This window comes from Salmo trutta, chromosome 21 (genome assembly GCF_901001165.1).
Source record: "Salmo trutta chromosome 21, fSalTru1.1, whole genome shotgun sequence".
In the NCBI taxonomy this organism is placed as follows: domain Eukaryota; kingdom Metazoa; phylum Chordata; class Actinopteri; order Salmoniformes; family Salmonidae; genus Salmo; species Salmo trutta.
The window spans coordinates 28,783,432-28,806,897 of NC_042977.1; the positions used below are offsets into that span (position 1 = coordinate 28,783,432).

The window sequence follows — 23,466 nt, forward strand, 5'->3', positions numbered from 1 at the left end:
AAGATATAACGTTAGCCATGGAGAACTGCAGATATGTTGCTACTGCTCTCAATAACATTGCTGCCCTGAATTTATCAGGCGCTATCGACAAAGGTCAGTGGGAAAAAGTTGTAATGGACTACTTTCTGGAGGACGATCGTGCCATGCTGACTCTCTGACTCTGAAAATGAATCAGACAATGAGGAAATCCCTGATTTAGGTAAAAACATTTTAATTGAAGGAGACATTGTAGAGTCTTCTGATGCCGGTAATGGGGAAGAAACGGTGATCAACAGTATTGTTGTCATGGAAGAAGTTGACCGAGTTTTGAAATCAGTGGAACACAACGGGCTAAACAAGCTGTGCAAACTAAACGGAAACGACACAGAATGTCTTATTTAATGAAAGGGGTTGCAGTCTGCCGTGAAGCTTTCATCCATGTATACGGGTAAGAATCTAGCTACAGTTTCAGATATTATACGTTTCTAATTTTGTCAGAAAGTTGTTTTCATTGCAAGTTAAGGCTTGCTGTTAGCTAGCCAGCTGGAGTTCGATGGCTGGCTTACTAGCTAACGTTAACAAGGAACCTAACTTTTTTGTTTAACTTTAGCTATGACAATCGGTTTGCATTGCTAGTAACGTTACTCTATGGATTGGGATTATAGTTTATTTTTTAGCTAGCTAACGTTAACGTGACATGTCTAAACAAAAGACCCCAACATTAGCTAACATTAGCTGAGGTTAGATGGCTGGCTTGCTAGCTAACATTAATATACATGTATGATTCGCTTGCCAGCTGGAGTTCGATTGCTGGCTTGCTAGCTAACATTAAGGTTGAACCTAATTTATTTGGATAACTTTAGCTATGACAATCAGTTTGTATTGCTAGTAATGTTACTCTATGGATTGGGATTATAGTTCATTTTTTAGCTACAGTAGCTAACGTTAAAACTTGCTGTTAGCTAGCTAAAGTTAGCTGAGGTTAGATGCTAGCTTGCTAGCTAACGTTAATGTTGAACCTAATTTATTTGGTTAACTTTAGCTATGACAATCGGTTTGTATTGCTAGTAATGTGTATGATTGAATTGTGTGTAAGGTTAGTGATGTTTTCTCAGAATGCCATTTCGCATCTATTGTATAATAATGCTAAAATATTTGTATCTGGAATTTGTCTTTCAGCATCAGTAGAACACGCCTGACTCTCCTCCACCAGTCATACAAGGAGAATGGTCTAATGCCTCCCATCAAAAAGAGAGCTGGCCCAAACAAGCAAAGGCAGCAGCGCAGTCATCAACTACATGCTCCATTTCTTCACCAACCTCGGAGTTGGGGAAACACGTGTGGACCTGAATTGTGATAACTGCAGTGGCCAAAACAAGAACAAGTTTGTGCTCTGGTACCTTCACTTCCTGATCCCAGGTCACACCAAGTTTGCCCACGACTGGTTATTCGGTGTCATCAAGCAGCGCTTCAGAAAGACCAGAGTGAACACTTTGTCTGAGATTGCTGGTGTTGTGAAGGACAGCACTGTGACAGGGGTCAACATCCCACAGCTGGTTGGACTGGAGGATGGTACGGTGCTGGTGGAAAGCTATGGCTGGCAACAACACCTGGCTCTGTACTTCAGGCCGCTGCCACAGATCAAGCAGTACCAGCACTTCAGGTGAAAATAATTTTCATTACATTGTATGGGGTTATTTTTCTTATCTAAACTTGGGAGGTGAATTGACATTGTGCAGGGTTGTACTATTTTCAGATTTTTTGTTGTTGTTATTCCCTGTTTTACAGCTTCGATGCTCTGGAGCCTGGTGTTGTTGTCGCCAAGAAGCGTTCTGAATGTCGGGACCAGGTTTCAGCTGCTGTGCAACACTGACATTATTTCTCCCATAGATGGTCTGCCTGTACGAGCACCACCTGGACTGGACACAGCTGTCTGGTTTAATATAAGGAATTTGAAATGATTTATACTTTATTACAATTTAGTACTTTTTCCACCACTGGATGTGCCTGGGGGTTATAGCATTTCTTTCACATGACCCATCAATTTAGACAAGTGTGTCTGGGTAAGCGTCATCTAATATTTATTAAATATCTGGACACTTTCTGTTTACCTGGAATTGTCCCTTATTGTAGGCTACTACCAGTATTAGTCTTAACTTTACTACACTACTCACTGTTTAGCACATGACTTCATGTGAATCCTTAAAGAGATGTGTGGGGCTGGCTTAAGAGGGTGTGAACAATGCTGAATGGGTGTAGACAAAGGAGAGCTCTCCAGTAGGTACCAAAATATTCAAAGGCCCTTTTCTCAAAACTGAGTTTACAAGTGTATCAACTTTCAAAGCAGAATTACTTTCCCAATGTTCCTCAAAAAATGAAGTGTATGATATACCATTTTGTAGCTCTGAGTCTCTACTTTTATCCAATGTAAAAAGAAAACGATTTCAAATTTTACTACATAAGACCGAATCCAGGTGGTGAATAACTCAAATTAATAACTGCAAGTAATTTTGCCCCTCCGACACAGACATGCCTCTCCGGGTAAACTGGATAATTTGGATACAGACTTGTATCACTGAGTCCATCTTAATGGGTATAAATGTTTTCAAGGACAGACTGGGTCTCACAGACAACTGCCCCCATCCTTTTCTCCCTATCGAGAAAATGCCTGAGGAGGCTAGTGTGATCTGAGTCTCAGCCTGTCCCCTCCCTCCTTTCTCAACAGTAGCAGGCCTTTCAGTCCCTCCATCCATACTCCCCATGGTCCACCACTTCCATCCATCCCCCCGTCCCCCTCCTCTGTGTGTCTGCTCTACCACCACTGTCCTGAGGGTGCTCTCTCTCTCTCTCTCTCTCTCTCTCGCTCACATTCTCATCCTCTCTCTCGCTCTCCTCTCTCTCTCTCTCTCTCTCTCTCTCTCTCTCCCTCTCTGCATCCCACTCTCTCCTGCGCCTGCCGCCGTGATCGATATGGATGCAGAGGGAGAAGGGGGACCTGTCTGTCAAAGCAGCCGGTAGAAAATGAAGGCTCAGATGAAGAAAGCATGCTCTGTATATTAAACGGCCTGACCCCGGCTGGGGGAGGAGGGTGGAGAAGGGGAGGAGGAGAAATATCAATAAGCTGCTGCTAAAAGAGAGATAAGGCCAAACAGCAATGAGAGGAGATGGGCATGAGAGGAGGGGTGAATACTGAGAAAAAGTGAGAGAAACAAGCCAAATGAGTGAGCATCTGCTGGACAATGGGACAAGAGAAGAGCTGAACATGAAGAGCGGAGGAGTGAAAATATGAGACAAGTAAAATGATGAGACCTGATCAATTCTAAATATGAACTGATGAAAAAACACTGAGGTAAAAACGAGTGAAGTGAGTAAACAGCTGAGGAATGGAAAAGTGAAAAATAACGAGTATAGCTAAAGAGCTGAGAGAGGGGGAAAAGAAAGAATGAGGAGAAGTTAACGACTTTGCAGATTTCATTATAGAGATAGTTAACCCTGTTGACACTGAAGGAGGGCGTTATCCTCTCCGGAGGAGTCCTGCATGGTCCTTCCACCTCCACGCACACAGACAGATGAGATCATTACAGCTATCAGCACCACCGACATCCACAATTAGCACTTCACTCTCCCTCCTTCACTCCCTTCATCTCCCCTTCCTCTTTATTCCACTCTAGCACACTCTTTTCCTCCCTCTCTATATACCCTCCCTCTTCCGCATCTCTCTTTCTCTCTCTCGCTCTCTCCCCCATTCTCTCTCTCCCCTCCTCTACCCTCTATCCCTCTGCTCATGACAGGTCTTGATTTAGAGGCAATTTGAGTAAATATTAAGATGCACGCAACAAACTGCTTTCAGCTTTGGCTGACCTGACTTTCTGACCTGTTCATACTCATTTAGTAAACCATTTGCCATTTTAGACAAACAATGAGGTTTCTGAAAATTGCTTTGCATTGTAATGCAATTTTGTGGGTGGGGCCCTCTGAGGACACACGTGCAAGCACATACATGCATGCAGACACTCACCTGTGAAGCAGACAGGACACTTGAAGGTGCCGCCCATGCCCTCGAAGCTGTGCTCGATCAGGTGGCATTGGAGTTTGGCTGGCGAGTCGAACGACTGACTGCAGAGCTTACACTCATGGTTCAGGCCCTCTTCTAAGGAGAAAGAGACCACACAACACACAAAACAGCATAGTTAGAAGGGTGAATAATCTGAGTACAAATAGCAGAAAGGGATCCAGAATATACACTATCGTTCAAAAGTTTGGGGTCACTTAGAAATGTCCTTGTTTTTGAAAGAAAAGCACATTTTTTGTCCATTAAAATAACATCAAATTGATCAGAAATACAGTGTAGACATTGTTAATGTAGTAAATTACTATTGTAGATGGAAACGGCTGATTTTTACACAGGCGTAAAGCGGCCCATTATCAGCAACCATCACTCCTGTGTTCCAATGGCACGTTGTGTTAGCTAATCCAAGTTGATCATTTTAAAAGGCTAATTGATCATTAGAAAACTCTTTTGCAATTACGTTAACACAGCTGAAAACTGTTGTGCTAATTAAAGAAGCAATAAAACTGGACTTCTTTAGACTAGTTGAGTATCTGGAGCATAAGAATTTGTAGGTTCGATTACAGGCTCAGAATGGCCAGAAACAAAGTACTTTCTTCTGAAACTCGTCAGTCTATTCTTGTTCTGAAAACTGAAGGCTATTCCATGTGAGAAATAGCAAGAGGAGTGGGAGGCCCCGGTGCACAACTGAGCAAGAGGACAAGTACATTAGAGTGCCTAGTCGAGTCGAGTGTCGAGTCCTCAAATGGCAGCTTCATTAAATAGTACCCGCAAAATACCAGTCTCAACGTCAACAATGACCGCAAAACACCAGTCTCAACATCAACAGTAAAGAGGCGACTCCGGGACGCTGGCCTTCTAGGCAGAGTTCCTCTGTCCAATGACTGTGTTCTTTTGCCCATCTTAATCTTTTATTTTTATTGGCCAGTCTGAGATATGGCTTTTTCTTTGCAACTCTACCGAGAAGGCCAGCAAGAGTCGCCTCTTCACTCTTGATATTGAGACTGGTGTTTGCGGGTACAATTTCTTGAAACTGCCAGTTGATAACTTGTGAGGCGTCTGTTTCTCAAACTAGACACTCTAATGTACTTATCCTCTTGCTCAGTTGTGCACCGGGGCCTCCCACTCTTTCTATTCTGGTTAGAGCCAGTTTGTGCTGTTCTGTGAAGGGAGTAGTACACAGCGTTGTACCAGATCTTCAGTTTCTTGGCAATTTCTCGCATGGAATAGCCTTCATTTCTCAGAACAAGAATAGACTGACGAGTTTCAGAAGAAAGTACTTTGTTTCTGGCCATTTTGAGCCTGTAATCGAACCCACAAATTCTGATGCTCCAGATACTCAACTAGTCTAAAGAAGGCCAGTTTAATTTCTTATTTAATCAGAACAACAGTTTTCAGCTGTGCTAACATAATTGCAAAAGGGTTTTCTAATGTTCAATTAGCCTTTTAAAATGATTAACTTGGATTAGCTAACACAATGTGCCATTGGAACACAGGAGTGATGGTTGCTGGTAATGGGCTGGTACACCTATGTAGATATTCCATAAAAAAATCTGCCATTTCCAGCTACAATAGTAATTTACAACATTGACAATGTCTACACTGTATTTATGATCAATTTGATGTTATTTTAATGGACAAAAAATGTGCTTTTCTTTCAAAAACAAGGACATTTCTAGGTGACCCCAAACTTTTGAACGGTAGTATATATTATTTATTTTCTCCTCCTTCCCCATTTAATTGAGCTCCAACACATTTGTGTCAAAGGCTCCTGCCTGTAACTTTCGTGGCTCATACAACAGTAATGTGTGAGCTAGACCCATCAGGCATAGATTGGATGGCCAGTGTAGGGCCTAATTGCACAGGTGAGGTCTTGCACTTTGAACATGGAAAGCATCGCTCTTTTTGATTGGCTTACACGCAAATTCATTTCTGTGGGTGACTTGGTGTGGGCAAATGGCTGTAGGGTGCAGTGCTACTGTAGCTTGATAAAGGGAAAGATGTAATGCATAAAAACATGTAGGCTAATTTACAGATTAAAGTGGAAAATGTAAGAATAGTGAAGCGTGGGAACATATTAATTTTATAATCAACATTTAATAATAAACAATATGAGCAAATGAGAATATTATAGATGTTTCAACATCTCAACGTTTGCACACTTCCCATTATTATCACCATGGCATTTTAACCGCTCTCTTTATGCCACGGTCGTGATAATGGACGGACCAAGGCGCAGCATGTGTTGAGTTCCACATCTTTATTTGCAGTGAAAACTTAAACAAAAAACAATAAACATACAACGAACGTGAACTACGTGGTGCTGAATGCACTCACACAAAACAATATCCCACAAACGCAGGTGAGAAAAGGACCACATTAAATACCATCCCCAATTAGAGGCAACGATAATCAGCTGCCTCCAATTGGGAACCATACTCACACCAACATAGAAATATAATACTAGAACACCCCCTAGTCACGCTCTGACCTACTGCACCATAGAGAACCCCAAGGGCTCTCTATGGTCAGGGCGTGACACTTTAACACAACTCTTTCACCGGACGCGCTACCTGTCCCAGACCTGCTGTTTTCAACTCTCTAGAGACAGCAGGAGCGGTAGAGATACTCTCAATGATCGGCTATGAAAAGCTAACTGACATTTACTCCTGAGGTGCTGACTTGTTGCACCCTTGACAACTACTGTGATTATTATTATTTGACCATGCTGGTCATTTATGAACATTTGAACATCTTGGCCATGTTCTGTTATAATCTCCACCCGGCACAGCCAGAAGAGGACTGGCCACCCCTCATAGCCTGGTTCCTCTCTAGGTTTCTTCCTAGGTTTTGGCCTTTCTAGGGAGTTTTCCTAGCCACCGTGCTTCTACACCTGCATTGCTTGCTGTTTGGGGTTTTAGGCTGGGTTTCTGTACAGCACTTTGATATATCAGCTGATGTAAGAAGGGCTATATAAATACATTTGATTTCATTTAATTCAATCTCATGGTTTTCAACCAAGATGAATACCCATGTTTTCATGTTATTACTAATACATAAGTTATAATTAATACATGAAATTAGATATTGCTCATGGCAATGGCCAAAACAACTGTGAGTCTGCATCCATTCCCCTGTCACATTAGAATGTATGACACGTCTCTCCCTGACATTAGATTACCTCGGACCGATATTTCAGACCTTGATAGCTGAAATAAATGGCATTGGTTTAGACACTGAACCTTCCCTACTGCTCATTTGCTGCACAACGATCCGCTGACTCAGCATTCCACAGAACCGAGCTGCCCATCTCCTGAACTACACGCCAATAAAATCCCAGTGCACTCTGCTATCCATGCAGTTGGGCCTGTACTCTGTCAAAATCCCCTTGTCCCGTGAAGCATGGGTCCAGGCATGGGGCCAGCGAGAGGGGGTTGAAGGGGGATGGAAGGAGGGTCCCTGGGTGCCTATCCAGGGCCAGGGCCCATCCTTCAGTCTCTACAGCCCAATGCCCACAACATGGGCCCAGGGTACCAGACGCGCAAACACACAATCCACCTAACCAGCTGTGGCCATCCAAAGCCCTGGAGGATCAGAGTGGGGGGTTACCGGATGGGCCTTGGGCAAATCTGGCAACGCAACTCACAGATCTGGCAACGCAACTCACCTTAACAACAATGGCCTGCGATGAACGGGACAGATTCGTCCCAGATCCACCTAGATGCCAGTGTTTTAAAACCCCAGCCCACACACTGCCAGTGACTTTCCCATTTGTACTTTTATGGTCAATTGTTGTTCCGCTGCTCAAAGCACACATTAAACAACATGGGCTGGATCTCTCCACTAACAACATTTGGCAACGTTATAAAAAACGGGTCATTTCTGAAACCTGCAGCCGATTACAACAAGCTTTGCAAAATAATGTTAATAAAGCATTTTAATACCAAGTTAAATGTTATTGGTTTAAATCTTTACAAGGGAAGTGTAGTCACTTAATAAGAGGTGCTACAGTATAGTACAGTAACAGTACAGTACAGTAATAAAACAATTAGAGGTATCTGTACCTGTTTTGGTGACTAGCTGCCTACAGTACAATGGAGACTAGCCACTGTATATCATGTAATACGATATAAAGTGACAATCCAACCCAACGACCTGGGCTGTTCTAGGAGGTCAATGGGAAACGTGTTACACAGCATAGTGAGTCTATTCATTTATAATATACAAAGCATGTTTATGCTCTATATCACCATATGGCCAGCCCTCTTCTCCTGATAACTCTGTCAAGAAGAAACCTCTACTATGACCTCAAAACAAACATTTAAAGCTGGTCATGTCTGAATGAGCTCACATGACAAGCTATTGTCTTACTGTGTGTTTCTGGCTTAGTGGCTTAGGTATGGATGGAAAGATTTAAAAAACAATTTTATCACAGAAACCAGAGGAGTTGATTGTGTCGCCTGTAATTGTGCATTCCCCTTTGAAAGATGAGACATGGTGTGTGTGCACGTGTGTGTGTGCATATGTGTGTGCATAATTTGTGCATGTGTGTAAGATAGCGACAGAGTTCTTTGATCCCCATTCAACCTGGCCGTCTGTGTGTGTGTGTGTTCAGAGCACTCCATGCCTTTGCCCATATGTGCAGCCCTTGTTTGACCCTGGAGCACACTCCTGTTCCTTCAGAGACCTGACCTGCTTCATTATGCAGATAACTCTGCACCTGCCCAACCGTCTGACCTTGGGTGCATGCGTGTGTGTATTTGTGTGAGAGAGGGAGCGAGAGAGAGAGAGAGGTTTGCATATGTCTGTGAATCTAAGATACGTGATTGTTTGTTACTGCATGTGTGTGCATGAAGAGTGTGTGTAAGACAATGCAGTGCAAGTGTGATGACTCAGTGTGTGAGTGCACGAGTCTGTTCGGTACTGCCCTCCCCCGTAATGTAACTGTGTATAGGGGGACGGGTTTGTATGCGACAGGGGAGCAGGGGTTGGATCACACTGGCAGCCTGTTCCTTAGTGAGAGTCAAGGGAGGAAGTCAGCCAGCGTGCCCCTATAGCTCCCTCAGCGGGGTGAGGTCACTTCCTGTCGCTCCCCCAGACTCCCCCCAGGGCTGTCCAATCAGGACGGAGCATTCAGGAGCTCCCACCCTGGCCCACTCTGCACCGACTGGAGCAGACTCTTGATATAGTTACAGAGCCACTGGGGACTGGAAGCTCTCCCTCTCTCTCTATATATATATTTCTCTCTCACCCCCCTCACCCTCCCTTCTCCCTCCACTCTCGTGAGTGTTCTGCCTCCACTGCCACCACCCTGTCCCCCTGCACTCATAAGCGAAATCTTTTAGATGAGATCTTTTCTGTTCCTGCTCCCTCTAAGCGTCCCTGACACCAGAAAAGTAAGTCCATCTGCATATCCACAGGGCATGGTGGCACGCCTAAGGTTCATGGTTTATGTATTTCACAGCTCCTGAAAAACACAAACATCTAATATCTTTCCCATGTGTAAGGAGAGAGGGAGACGGAGGAGGAAAACTATTTTAAAAAAGGACAGCCTTTATTATTTCTTCTTGTGTTTACTCTTCAGCAACCAGGCTGAAGTTAATGTTCTGTTGAAGGTTGTTTGGGACACTGGGGTTTGTTTTCCTTTCGGTTTCGTCTGGCTGTTCAAGTACAGCTTTGTATACACTGAGAGTACAAAACTTTAAGAACATCGTCCTAATATTGAGTTGCCCTCAGAACAGCCTCAATTAGTCGGGGCATGGACTCTACAAGGTGTCAAAAGCGTTCCACAGGGATGCTGGCCCAATGTTGACTCCAATGCTTTCCATTGTTGTGTCAAGTTGGCTGGATGTCCTTTCGGTGGTGGACCATTCTTGATCCACACAGGAAACTGTTGAGCGTCTTCACACAAACTGGTGTGCCTGGCACCTACTACCATACTCCGTTCAAAGGTACTTAAATATTTTGTCTTGCCCATTCACCCTCTGAATTACACACATACACAATCCATGTCTCAATTGTCTCAAGGCTTAAAATTCCTTATTTTTCCTGTCTCCTCCCCTTCACTGACTGAAGTGGATATAACAAGTGATATCAATAAGGGATCATAGCTTTCACTGGTCAGTCTATGTCATGGAAAGAGCAATTCTTAATGTTCTTAATGTTTTGTAAACTCAGTATATAGTACAGTATGTGTGTAGAGTAGGTTTAAGTAAGAGTATGAATCTCTGTGTGTGTGCAGTACAGTATGTGTGAGGATTTAGTGTGGATATAGTGTACACTAGTGAATACAGTTACTGAAAGACGCTACTGAGATTTCTCAAATACTCTCAGGTATTGGGTATTCTCAAAAATTTGACCACAATTAAGTATGCTGCACTACAGGGCTTAATTAAAATATGTATCCTAGCCAAGTCCCCTCCTCATCCCACCCTAACCCCTACACCTTACATACTACCCCATACCCTATATAAACAATTCTGCTTCAGAGCAGGTCCAGTTGAAAGGTGAATTCAGGATCACTTCATAGTAATCTGATAGTTAGATTTACACTTCTCTCTGTTGCACTGTGAATCTTACTCACAAGCTCCCTCTTAAAACCTGTTGGGGCTAGGGGGCAGTATTTGCACGGCCGGATAAAAAACGTACCCGATTTAAACTGTTTACTACTCTTGCCCAGAAACAAGAATATGCATATAATTAGTAGATTTGGATAGAAAACACTCTAAAGTTTCTAAAACTGTTTGAGTGGTATCTGTGAGTATAACAGAACTCATATGACAGGCAAAAACCTGAGACAAATCCTAACAGGAAGTGGAAATCTGATGTGTGGAATCACTTTCAAGCCTTTGCCTATGAAACACACAGGGACTGGTTACTCGTTTAGCACTTCCTAAGGCTTCCACTAGATGTCAACAGTCTTTACAAAGTGGTTTGAGTCTTCTCCGGTAAAAACAGACCGAACGAGAAGGCTGGAAACTTGGTCACAAGCGGATGGCCATTACTACTATGGCGCACGTTCATGTGGGGACTGTTTTGTTCCGAAACGTTTTATAAGACAATGCAATCGTCCGCTTTGAATATTATTGAAGTTCTGATTGAAAAGGCCCTAAATGTTTATGCTATACAACGTTTGACATGTTTGAACGAACGTAAATAGATTTTTTTTGTACTTTTCGTGGCGACATGTTCCGCATGCTTCGTACATTTGGAGTAGCCTACAGAATGCGGAAACAACAAGGAGCTATTTCGACATAAATTATGAACTTTATCGAACAAAACAACATTTGTTGTAGACCTGGGATTCCTGGAAGTGCCTTCTGATGAAGATTATCAAAGGCAAGTGAATATTTTTAATACTATTTACGATTGTAGATGGTTCCAAGATGGCGCTGGTCTGTATCGCCTAGCGTATTTTTCTGAGCACAGTGCTCAGATTATTGCAAAGTGTGATTCCCCAGTAAAGTTATTTTGAAATCTGGCAATGCGGTTGCATTCACTAGATGTTAATCTATAATTCTTTGAATGACAATATTATATTTTACCAATGTTTTCGAATAGTAATTTTGTAAATTGTAGCGCTGATTCACCGCCGGTATTGGAAGGAAAATATTTTCTGAACATCACCTTCATTGTAAAATGCTGTTTTTGGATATAAATATGAACTTGATAGAACAAAAAATGCATGTATTGTCTAACATAATGTCCTAGGAGTGTCATCTGATGAAGATTGTCAAAGGTTAGTGCATAATTTTAGCTGGTTTTCTGCTTTTGGTGACGCCTGTCCTTTTATTGAAAATGGCTGTGTGTAATGTTTTGTCAATGTACTGTCCTAACATAATCTAACTTTATGCTTTCGCCGTAAAGCCTTTTTGAAATCGGACAACGTGGTTAGATTAAGGAGATGTTTATCTTTCAAAGGGTGTAAAATAGTTGTATGTTTGAGAAATGTGAATTATGACATTTAGTTGTTTTCAAATTTGGCGCTCTGATATTTCACTGGATGTTGATAGTGTGTACCGCAGGTGGGACACTAGCGTCCCACGTAGCCCATAGAAGTTAAAGGAACCAAGTCTGCCCACTTCTCAAAATCAGGCAGCAACCTCTAACAAAGTTGTGGAGACAAAACAAAAGATGTCAACCAAAGACGTTACAGAAGGCCATTTTCCTCAGTTGAGAATAATTAGAAAACAGTAGTCATAGAAAAGGAATTGGAAACACGGTAGACTAAACAAACTACAATCGGGGTCAAGTCAAGGTTGAGGTCACACTCAGACTGCAGTCTCTCAACAAGGTATTATTTGTGCTCAATCAGGTCTATATGGTGTACTATAGGTCACAGGAAACACACCAAGAAACATCTGAGGAAATTGAGTAGTCCACAGCTGTTTCTGAAAGACTCAGTTACATATCCTGCATTCAAACATCTTTCAACTTACACACTCTCTGAAATGCTACTTGTGACTGTAATACTTCTTGAAATTGTGAGAAGGCGAGAGAAGGATATCATTTGGGTTTTTAGAGGACATACTAGTATATAGAGTAAAGCTATGGTGTTGTGTGTATGGTGGCAGAGTTGAGTAGACAGCTCTGGGGCTGTAAACAGTAGGTGGGTTTACTTGGCTCTACATCTCCATGGGAACTATCCATTAACAGATAATGGGGGAAAACCTGAGTGATTAAGGCCCAGGGAATTATGGGTGAATACAAATACATCTCCGTGCGGTGGAGTGAGTGTGTATGTGTGTTCTCTGGAGATATAGAACCACTTCTCATGTGGAACTCAGTTCATTTTAGAGATACTAGAAGGCCCATTAGTGCGTTGAGAAGAGAAAGGGGGCGGGATATGGATGTAGCTGGTAGATGGGAGCTACTGTAGCTAGCGCATGGGGACCAGGCTCCCCCTGGACCAAGGCTGATTGGCTCCCCGTGAACCTAGGCTGATTGGAGAACTGGCACCTGGAGGGGAATATACCTAATATTTATATCCTGCCTTCTCAGTTTAAAGAGGAGGACATGCCATTATGAACAACATTATAGAATAAAACCCTATTTTAACATCCTGAACATCACCGTCATTACTATACAGGTATGATGATAATGATGCCCTAGTATGGTCAAATGCTAGCTAATAACCTCATTAAGACTGATAAAACTACCTTTATAGCAGCTATAAACAAGACGAATAGAGGAGAGATGTGTAGCAGAGAAGTGTACCCATGTCAAAACAGAGAGAAGACGTGAATTGAAGTGAGAGTATAAGGGAATCGGGACAATCACAAGGAGAGAACAGGAAGTGAAAACCAATGTGCCACAGACAGACAGAAAGAAAAAACCCAATGTCAGGGTCCCATGCTTGTGCCATGTCTGTGTGACTTTTACTTCAAACCTCCAGAGTGAACTGAACTAAGGGGTGAGGTTGTCGGGTGACAGTGGTAGCGACGACCTTACAAGTGAGTTGCCGCTGGCGACTGGGGATGGGCGGGATATAGTCTGCGTCCCAAATGGGAATAGGGTGTGATTTGGGACGCAGCCTAAGTCTCTGGGAGATTGTCAGGCCTGATGCATGGCTGAACTTGAACCTGGACGCACAGTAGTGCACAGTGTAGGGTGTAAGTGCTAATCAGAGCACAGCTAGTCTTATGCTAGCCACTTTCTCGCTCTCTTTCTCTCTCTACACCGCCGGCATTATCCATCTCACACCATCCCCTAGCGGCCAGGTTGGCTAGGTCACAGGCACCTTCTAACTGCCAAACTGGTATTGAGATAAACAAGCGTAAGTCCTGAAGACAGTATAAAAGGCGTAGCCAACTAGAACACCTTGAAGAAGAGGACAGCACACTGTAATATCTGGGTTATCTGTGAGCTACAAGGTGTCTGTTCTATAGCATAGCCTCTTTATGGGTTATGCACAGTAGACAGTAGACCTATACAATGCATAAAAAGTGTTGCTAAATAGTCACAAAAAGACAAACTTAACAATCAACATGGTAAAATACATACAGTATGAGCTAATAGCCACTGTCTGCCATCAAGATGGCTAATATGAGGTAAATAATAAGAACATCAAAACATTGGGCATGTGGCATTTTTCTCTCTAGCTAAACAGTACTCAGCTGAAGTTAAGGATGCTGCTGTAGGGAAGTGTGCACTACACTCAAACAGTGAAACCAGAGAAGAGCTGGTGTTTACACACAACTTAGGTAGTATACGATCTTCTGACTGTCTGTCATTTTGTTGCTTAATAGCTACAGTTAAAGCAAGAAGACACACTGGTTATACCTCAAATTAATAGTTGGTAGGTCTTTGGGGCTGCAGTTCACCAAAATGCACACACAAAAACCCCACCATAGCAAAGGGGAGAGCAGAGCAGAAGACTTGTTAACGAATTATGTGTAGGCACTGCAGCTTGAGGCCAGGTATGGAGGTCCATCGGGGCCAAACAGTGCAGGCTAGCTGCTGAGATGGATGGTATTGGAGCATTAGACCCCCTGCAGCCATACGAACACAATTCTGCAGTCAACTGCTCTCATTTACTTCATCCATGCCCCATTCTAAACTAATGGGGCCTTTTCTTGTTGGGAGAAAATAAAGGTCAAATGACTATAGCCCTGCTATTTCACAGCACAAGAAGGCTCTGACTGGAGCTCAAAGCAACCCGCTGCCGAAGGAAAGCGAGAAGAAGACAGAAGTGAATCAGACAAAAAAGCTAACAGGCAAAGAAGCACAAGTGAGGGAGGTAGAGGAGGGACAACTCTAACAAGAATCAGTCTTTCTGCCAATGAAAGAGTAAGTGGCCTAAATGTAAAAAGTTAATTATGACACACTTGCAAGGGCCTTTCTTCGCTATTCACATGGTGGCAGCTGCGTTGTGCAGGCTGAGGATCGCATGGCTCTATGGTGTCCGTCCGCAGCCCATCCACACAAAGAAGCAGGAGGGAGGATAGATGGCTGGAGAGCGGGGAGAGATGGAGAAAATTCCCTTGGCTGGTCTCGCGGCATGGAGCACTGTACAATTAGCCAGCCCCTGCGTTCTGCTGGCTTATAATTATCAGTGCTCTCTTTAATTGACTCCCTTAGCCTGGTGCAGAGGGACCCCACCACCTCCTCTTTTCAATACAACCCCCCCCCCCCACACACACACACCCCTCCGCTCAGCGCAGACCACGGAGCATCGAGCACCACGCCGGGCTCTCCAAAGTCATTTATAAAAGCGCTCATATTTTCAACACAAAAAAGAGAGGGGAACATTTGGTGAGAGAGAATTCATCATCAGGTATCTAGAGGTTTTCCTTAATAGAAAAGCCGAGTCCCACTGAGCACGCTCCATGTAGCGGCCAGCCACGCATGCTCAGGACCAGCAAGCCACCGTTCGCAGCGGGTCAGCCAGACATTAGCATCATTTTATATAACACAGCCACGCTGGAAATTTAATACATCTCAGCAAATATGAGACAGGCATTTTGCATAATGTTTTTAATTATTTTCTGTGAGCGACATACCTACCTGTCTATACACTCTTAGAAAAAAAGGTGCTATCTAGAACCTTAAAGGGTTCTTCGGCTGTCCTCATAGGAGAACCCTTTCAAGAACCTTTTTTGATTGTCGGTAGAACCGTTTTGGGTTCATTGTAGAACCCTCTCCAGAAAAGGTTCAACATGGAACCCAAAAGGGATCTCTTATTAGGACAGCCCCCTTTTGGAAACCTTTTTTCTAAGAGTGTAGTCTAGTTTATTCTCTTGTCTCTCCTTGTCCCTCCTTTCCACGTCGCTCTCCTGTCCTGTTTTTCTCTCTCTCTCTCCCTTGCTCCCTCTCTCCCCCGTTCTCGCCCCATGGTGCTGATCTCACTAGGAGAGGAGAAGTTCATTACCGCAGCTAAATCAGAATTAGTCCCTTCATTTTGACAGGGCGAACTTCATTAGAAAGGCCCTTCCTTAATCCAGGCGGGAAGACTGATGAATCTATATGGGGCCCATAATTTGCTTCAGACAGCATATTCAGCTACTTCCTACTCAGAGGAGGCTGGTGGAAGGAGTTATAGGAGGACAGGCTCATTGTAATAGCTCTAATGGAATCAATTGAATGGTACCAAACACATCGAACAAATGGAAACAAGGTGTTTGACTCCGTTCCATTGATTCCATTTCAGCCATTACAATGAGCCTGTACACATATAGCTTCTCCCACCAGCCTCCTGTTTCTTCCTCCTTTCCTATTCCCTCTCCCCCCTTCTTCCTTGCCTTATGCATTTACACTTACATTTTTATTAGATCAAGAGCAAGAACCTGAGAGAGGAACTTGAGTTAGGAAAACACCTGCATATAATGAAGTAATGGGAGCAGAGAGGGTGTAAAGAGAGAGGGAGTTATTCTGTTTGAAACGTCCCATCTCCCCAACAGACCTTGGAGCCTCTGGGGCTGAACGACTACACTATGGCTGGGTTGGTTGGCGGACACTCAAATACAGAACAGACAATGGACTCAGTCGGTTAGTTCAAATATGAACTAATAGTCTACAAGGCCACATACACGAGAGAGAGATATAGAGAAGCAAAATTGATATCCACTATGTCTGTGTTTTTGGGTGAAAGTCGAATCCTGTCACATTTTGTCCCAAAACCCCAACAAAATCATACAGTTCTATAAGCCTGTGTTGCGTTGGACACACCCCATCCACCTCTGCAGTTCACCAGAACCAACCCAACAGCCCAAAATCCAGAAACGTGGATGAGGACAGTCAGGCCCTGAACGGCATCCACTGTGTCATCACTGTGCCTGTTGACTGGTGTCAAGCAGATGTGGCACTTGGAATGGCAGTCACGCTCGCTACCCCCCCTCCCCCCCCCCCCCTCCCCCAGGGCCTGGAGAGCCAGGCCTCCCTCCCCCAAGCTGTGCCCCTGGAGAGCTCGAGAGCTCTGAGCTGGGGCACCCCCCTTCACCACCCCTTGTCTAATATAGTGTGCACGCACACACAGTCTCTCGGAGTGGCAATAACACATGCACGCGCACACACACATATACTCATGCACCCACACACATCTACCCATAAAATCACACAGACACACATACACAAGTGCGACAAGCCATTGAAGGAAAGAACTTCACACATAATTTATATTCTCACTCATCTACATAATGATTGAATATATGATAAACAAACAGATACCAGGAATTGAGTCAATATATGTTCAAATTGAAATGTGCATCATCTGGGACACGGCTCAGCTTGTGTGCCTCTGGTCTCCTCTGCAGCCACTGACTGCACCTGACTTCCATTGCCATAGTTTCCATTATCTGAACCCATCGGAATCAAATGAAAGGGCAGAAAAGGACACACAAGAAGATGACTCACTAATCCAATAAAAAAAGGGTGCCTACTAGATGTCATAACCCCAAGAATAGCACCGTTGCACCATAGCATTGTTCCATACGAAGAGGCTCCATATATTAATAAACATGATTAAACCAGAGCCGGCCTGTTTGTTTCTCTCCAGTCCGGCATCAGAGTAGGATTTCCCAGAGGCCTACTAGTCTATCTGTCCAAGTCTTCCATCCCTCCATCCCCATCCCATCTTTCTGTCTATTTTTCCTCCTCCTCAGTCGATTCTCTGAAGCATGCGTGGAGCTGTAAACGATTGAGTCCGCTCTCAAATCACACAAACGTCCTGAAATAGTTGACAGGACCCGGAGGGGCTAAAGATCACTGCAAAGGAAGCCACAGAGGCCTTCCTGTCAGAACAGACTCAGGGCTTTTTCAGGGCCAGGGGTGATGGGGTGAGGGGGGGTGAGCGAAGCCAAGGGGGGAGAGCCAGAGAGCCTCAGAGCCACAGACATGACATACATTTTATTACACTTAAACAAACTGTGGGTTCAACTCAGAAACCTTGGACTTGCAATGGAGTCTCAGAGGAAAAAGTATGGAGAAAGTGGAGGTGGGAGGAGTGACTTTTAAAAAGAGCACAATGGTGATGTGGACAAAGAGAAAGGAGGCAGTGGACTAATTGCTTAGGGGGTTTGTCTGAATATTTGTTGTGCTAAGTTATTTTGTTTAAAGCTCATGGCTTGTGCCCATTGAAATGAAGTTTCACTATATATACGTATGTGGACGCCCCTTCAAATTAGTGCATTCAGCTATTTCAACCACACCCGTTGCTGTGCACTAAAATCGAGCACACCTCCATGCAATCTCCATAGACAAACATTGGCAGTAGAATTGCCTTATTAAAGAGGTCAGTGGCTTTCAACGTGGCACCGTCATAAGTCAGTTTGTCAACTGTAAGTGCTGTTATTGTGAAGTGTAAATGTCTAGGAGCAACCATGGCTCAACCTTGAAGTGATAGGCCACACAAGCTCACAGAACGGGACCGCCGAGTGCAGAAGCCCGTAGCATATAAAAATCCTCTGTCCTCTGTTGTAATAATCCCAAACGAGTTCCAAACTGCCTCTGGAAGCAACGTCAGCACAATAACTGTTCGTCGGTAGCTTCATGAAATGGGTTTCCATGGCCGAGCAGCCGCACACAAGCCTCAGATCACCATGCGCAAATGCCAAGCGTCGGCTGGAGTGTTGTAAAGCTCGCCGCCATTGAACTCTGGGGCAGTGGAAAAGCGTTCTCTGGAGTGATGAATCAAGCTTCACCATCTGGAAGTCCGATGGATGAATCTGGGTTTGGAGGATGCCAGGAGAATGCTATCTGCCCCAATGCATATTGCCAACTGTAAAGTTTTGTGGAGGAGGAATAATGGTCTGGGGCTGTTTTTCATGGTTTGGGCTAGGCCCCTTAGTTCAAGTGAAGGAAAATCTTAACGCTACAACATACAATGGCATTCTAGGCTATTCTGTGCTTCCAACTTTGTGGCAACAGTTTGGGGAAAGCTCTTTCCTGTTTCAGCATGACAATGCCCCGTGCACAAAGTGAGGTTCATACAGAAATGGTTTGTCGAGATTAGTGTGGAAAAACTTGACTAGCCTGCACAGAGCCCTGACATCAACCCCATCGAATACCTTTGGGATGAATTGGAACACCGACTGTGAGCCAGACCTAATGGCCCAACAACAATGCTCAACCTCACTAATGCTCCTGCGGCTGAATGGAAACAAGTCCCCACAGCATTATTCCAACATCTAGTGGAAGGCCTTCCCAGAAGAGTGGAGGCTGTTATACTAAAGCAGCAAAGGGGGGACCAACTCCATATTAATGTCCATGATTTTGGAATGAGATGTATGACAAACCGGTGTCCACATACTTTTGGTCATGTTGTTTATATCCGTTTTGAAGATGTCAATGAAAAGCATGCCTATGATCAGCATATATGATATGGCGCGGTGTACTACATTTCAATATCGCCATTTTTTATTTCCACTCTCATACCACCATTTTCAGTATATTACTTTAAGAAAGCTGTACTCTTGACCATTTCCACCCATTCTGAAGGAGACCTCCCATCAGGAGCCCAAAGGAACCTAGAGACCCTCCTCATCTATACTCCCTAGCCAACCTCCCCATCCACACTCCTCATTCCTCAGCCCTGCTCCTCATCCAACCTCCTCAGCCCTGCTCCTCGTCCAACCTTCTCAGCCCTGCTCCTCATCCAACCTCCTCAGCCCTGCTCCTCGTCCAACCTCCTCAGCCCTGCTCCTCGTCCAACTTCCTCAGCCCTGCTCCTCGTCCAACCTCCTCAGCCCTGCTCCTCGTCCAACCTCCTCAGCCCCGCTCCTCGTCCAACCTCCTCATCCAAGCCCCTTAACTCTACTCCCCAACCCCTCTCCTCCCTCTACTCCCCAGCCATGCTCCTCATCCCCAGCCTAGTCCACTCCTCATCCAACCTCCTCAGCCCTGTTCAGCACCTCAGCCAAGCATCTTATCCCCACACCTCCTCATGTTCACTCCCCAGCCTCTTCTCCTCAGCTTTGCTCACTGTGTTCAGTGTTCTCTGATCGCTCTGTTTAGTTCCTCCCAGTAAACACAACAGCCTTGGTAGGGCCTGAGAGGAGGATAAGAGGATAGGAGAGAAAACGGCTCTTATCCCAGACATGCCCAGAGTGGTCTTTTCAGCGAGAGTGAGAGAGCAAAGAGAGACAGAGAGACAGTCCATAGCCTTGGAGAGAGACCACTTGTCCATTAAGACTGTCAGAGGATGCTCCTTGAATACAATAGGCCATATCTCTGAAGAGGTCTTCAGAGAGCACACTCAGTCTGGGGCTGCTGGGGGTTAGAGGAGAGGGGAGCACTATAAGAAGCTACTAGCCAACCATACTGTATACAGGGTCAAGCTGAATTTGCTCTCTGGCTTATCTCAGTCAGATAGATAGTCTGGCTATTATAACTTTGCTTGGAGGAAAAGCCCATCTCCTATCATTCTCTAGTCATAGAGTTCCTATAAACAGACTATTGGGTAACACTGCATTCTGTGAAATAGCATTTACTATCTAGCGTGCTCTGGTTTACAAAGGATCTCTTGCTAGTGTTCAATTCCTTAGAGTATTATTAGAAAGGCTATAGAATTACAAAACACTATTGTTATCACACACGGGGGTACCCTTGTTCATTACACTGCTATGAAGTCGAGGATTTACAATGATTCTATCAGTTCGGATGAGCTTTTTTACTATTTCCTTCCAGCTGTCAGAAGATGTACTGTACAAGATCACAAAACACCTTCAAACAGACTTCTGATATAATATCTGATATGTCTTCAAAACCCATTGGCAGCCATTGCTTGATTCCCCCATTGCTTTGCGGCGGGATTAAGGAAGTCGACAGAGAAACTTTTCCTTTTCCTTAACCGGTTGCTACATGTGACATCAGAGTGCATGAGAATGTAACAGAATGGTATTGTCCAGGGGAGGGAAGCCTTCGTCTATCCATCAGCACCTCCTTGGTGGGACAGAGAAGATTAAAACACTCTGTGTCTGACTGACATGCTCAGCACAGCTTCTAGGAAGATGACAGCTCTCTAAGTCACACAAAAAGGCAACTAGTCCAATTTTACCTCTGATTACAACACCAACCGAGAACCAACCCCTCTGTCAAAACCCACAAAATAATACCCCCCCCCCCCCCCCCCCAACAGAGTTTAGATGAATAACAATAGGGAGGAGAGAAACAAAAGGGCTGAGAAGGCGCCATCTCCCTTTGGTGCACGCCAACAGCAGGAGCCTGTGGGATTGTAACACTTTCAAACATTTCTGTTACTTTCTCAGAACATGTCTGATTCCGCGGCTCCGATGTGATGTGGTGTGGTGTGTGTTGCTTCCTCATGCAGCAGCCTCGTAGTCCCACTGTACCCCCGTACAACCGACTTGGCAACTCTGGCAAGCTCTGGTTACCCAGAAAAACATCACACACTCCTCACTGACTACACTTGCCATTTGTCATGACAAGATGAGGGGGAGAGAGAGAGTGAGATGGAGAGAGAGAGAGAGAGAGAGAGAGAGAGAGAGAAAGAGAGAGAGAGAGAATGTGATCAATGTGTGAAATAGTATCTGAGAAAATATAATTTTGTATTCTGAGTTTGTTGTGTTTTAAGGAGGAAAGGATGGGGGGTACTTCCTGTCGTTGTCACTTTGTGTAGCGAACGCAGGCAGGATCGTGCCCTAAATGATTAACTGAAAACGGAATCTTTTACATTGGTGTCAGCAATTCAGCCAGGCGCCCTTATGGGGGAATTACTTTCTGTGTGTTTTTATTGAAGCCTGTGCCGAGTGGGCCCAAAAGCTCTGACAGGGGGCCCCCGCGGGCACTTGTCTTCACCTGCAAATCATAAGATGGAGAGATGAAGCTCCCTCTGTGTTCTCAATTATACCCCTCAACACCCCCTCACGTGCATGCACACACACACACACACACACACACACACACACACACACACACACACACACACACACACACACACACACACACACACACACACACACACACAACCCCAGCCCTCCCCGCCCAAAAACCAAGAGAGAGGCAGAGAACTAAAGCCTTCAGTAATACAGTCCCGGCGGAGGGCTCCTCGATCGTCGGGGCTCAGCTCAGCTCGAAGCAGAGCGGCGGGCGCTAGCTGCTGGAACAGCTGACAGGCTCTATCCGACCGGTGGCCCCGGCGGCCCTGTCCCCCACGGCCTGTCAGAGCTCGCTCTACAGCGTGACGGTTAGTTGCTTCATCTCCAGGGACATGCCTCATAGGCCTACAACCTCTGCCCCTCGCTACTCCCTGCCCCCGTCCACACCCCTCACATGACAGGCCCCTCCTCTGACCCATAGAGGATCCACGGCCTCACCCTGATTACGACTGCCAGTAGGGGGAGCCACAGGTTACATTCCCCCCTCCTTTCTCCTCACCTCTCCCTCTGTGCCCAGAGACTGGGATCCCACACAGCCCAGCTCCTAGCACGCTCAGAGGAGGGATGGGGGGACGAGTGGGGGGGTGCAGATGGGAGCCGGGTGGTGCAGAGAGAGGGTCGGGTGTAATTTAATCGTGGAGCACAGCTGCGCAAACAGGGGTATCAAGGAATATCTGTCTGCTGAAGGAATGGACTTTGCATGAATGTCCCCACTTTCCCACCAAAACGGGCCGTTTTTCACGTCTTAATGAGTGGGAGTGTAACGATCCAGACAGCTTCTCTTTCTTTCTTTGCAGTAATCAGACTGTTAACACTGGAGCTGAAACACAGGGTAGCTAGTGGGTAGCTAGTGGCTTGTTTCTGCCACTGCTGAAACCAACTCACTGACGGTTCATCTCCTTCCCTCTGTTTCTCTCTCCCTCCCTAGCTGTCTCTCTCTCCCTCTTCCTCTCCCTTACTGGCTGTCTCTCTCTTTCTCACTGTCTGGTTGTCTCTCTCTCTCTCCGCTAAAGACCTCATCCAAGTTCCTGCTGTCTGACCTGTCAAAATACAGCCCTCTCACCCCACCTCACTAAAACCATCAAACAAAACAACCCAACAACTGCTAGTGGGGTCAGAGGGCAGCTGCTCTGGGTGCCTGGACTCTGGCGGTGGCCCTGATTGGTTAAACGGGCAGCACGGAGAGAGAGAAAATGAAACAGGTTGTTTTTCAAAGTGAAATCTCCAGCTGACGGCTTATAGCCCCCACACACATACCCCACAGTTAGCTAGCTACAGTTTCTCTCACTGCTGTGTGTCTGTTTGTCTGTCAGAGTCTTAGTCCGTCCGAGCCATTTGGAAGGATTAGAAAAAGAAGGAGAAGAAAAGTAAAGCACAGCACACTGGGGCTTCATAGTGATAGTGTACTGCATAGTGTATAGTAGTGCCTGAGGGATGGTTCAGAGACCATCAAAGAGTGTTAAACCTCTTGACCTTAACAGTCCCCAGTGGTGACCGTTGACCTCCCTGACCCCTCTGCCAGCCCCTCCTCACTGTGAGACAGGTGCAGGCATAAGAGTGGCCGACTGGCCGTACTATATCCCGCTG

General features: G+C 45.1%; 1 protein-coding gene across 4 annotated transcripts in view; it reads right to left on the reverse strand.

Moving 5' to 3' along the window:
• Positions 1-23,466, reverse strand: part of LOC115157114 (zinc finger protein 521-like) — a 166,415-nt gene that overhangs the window by 37,194 nt on the left and 105,755 nt on the right. For all 4 annotated transcript variants that reach the window (XM_029705065.1, XM_029705063.1, XM_029705064.1 and 1 more), the window contains exon 7: positions 3,998-4,129. In XM_029705065.1, the coding sequence (XP_029560925.1) occupies positions 3,998-4,129 (132 nt within the window). The remainder of the gene's footprint in view (positions 1-3,997; positions 4,130-23,466) is intronic.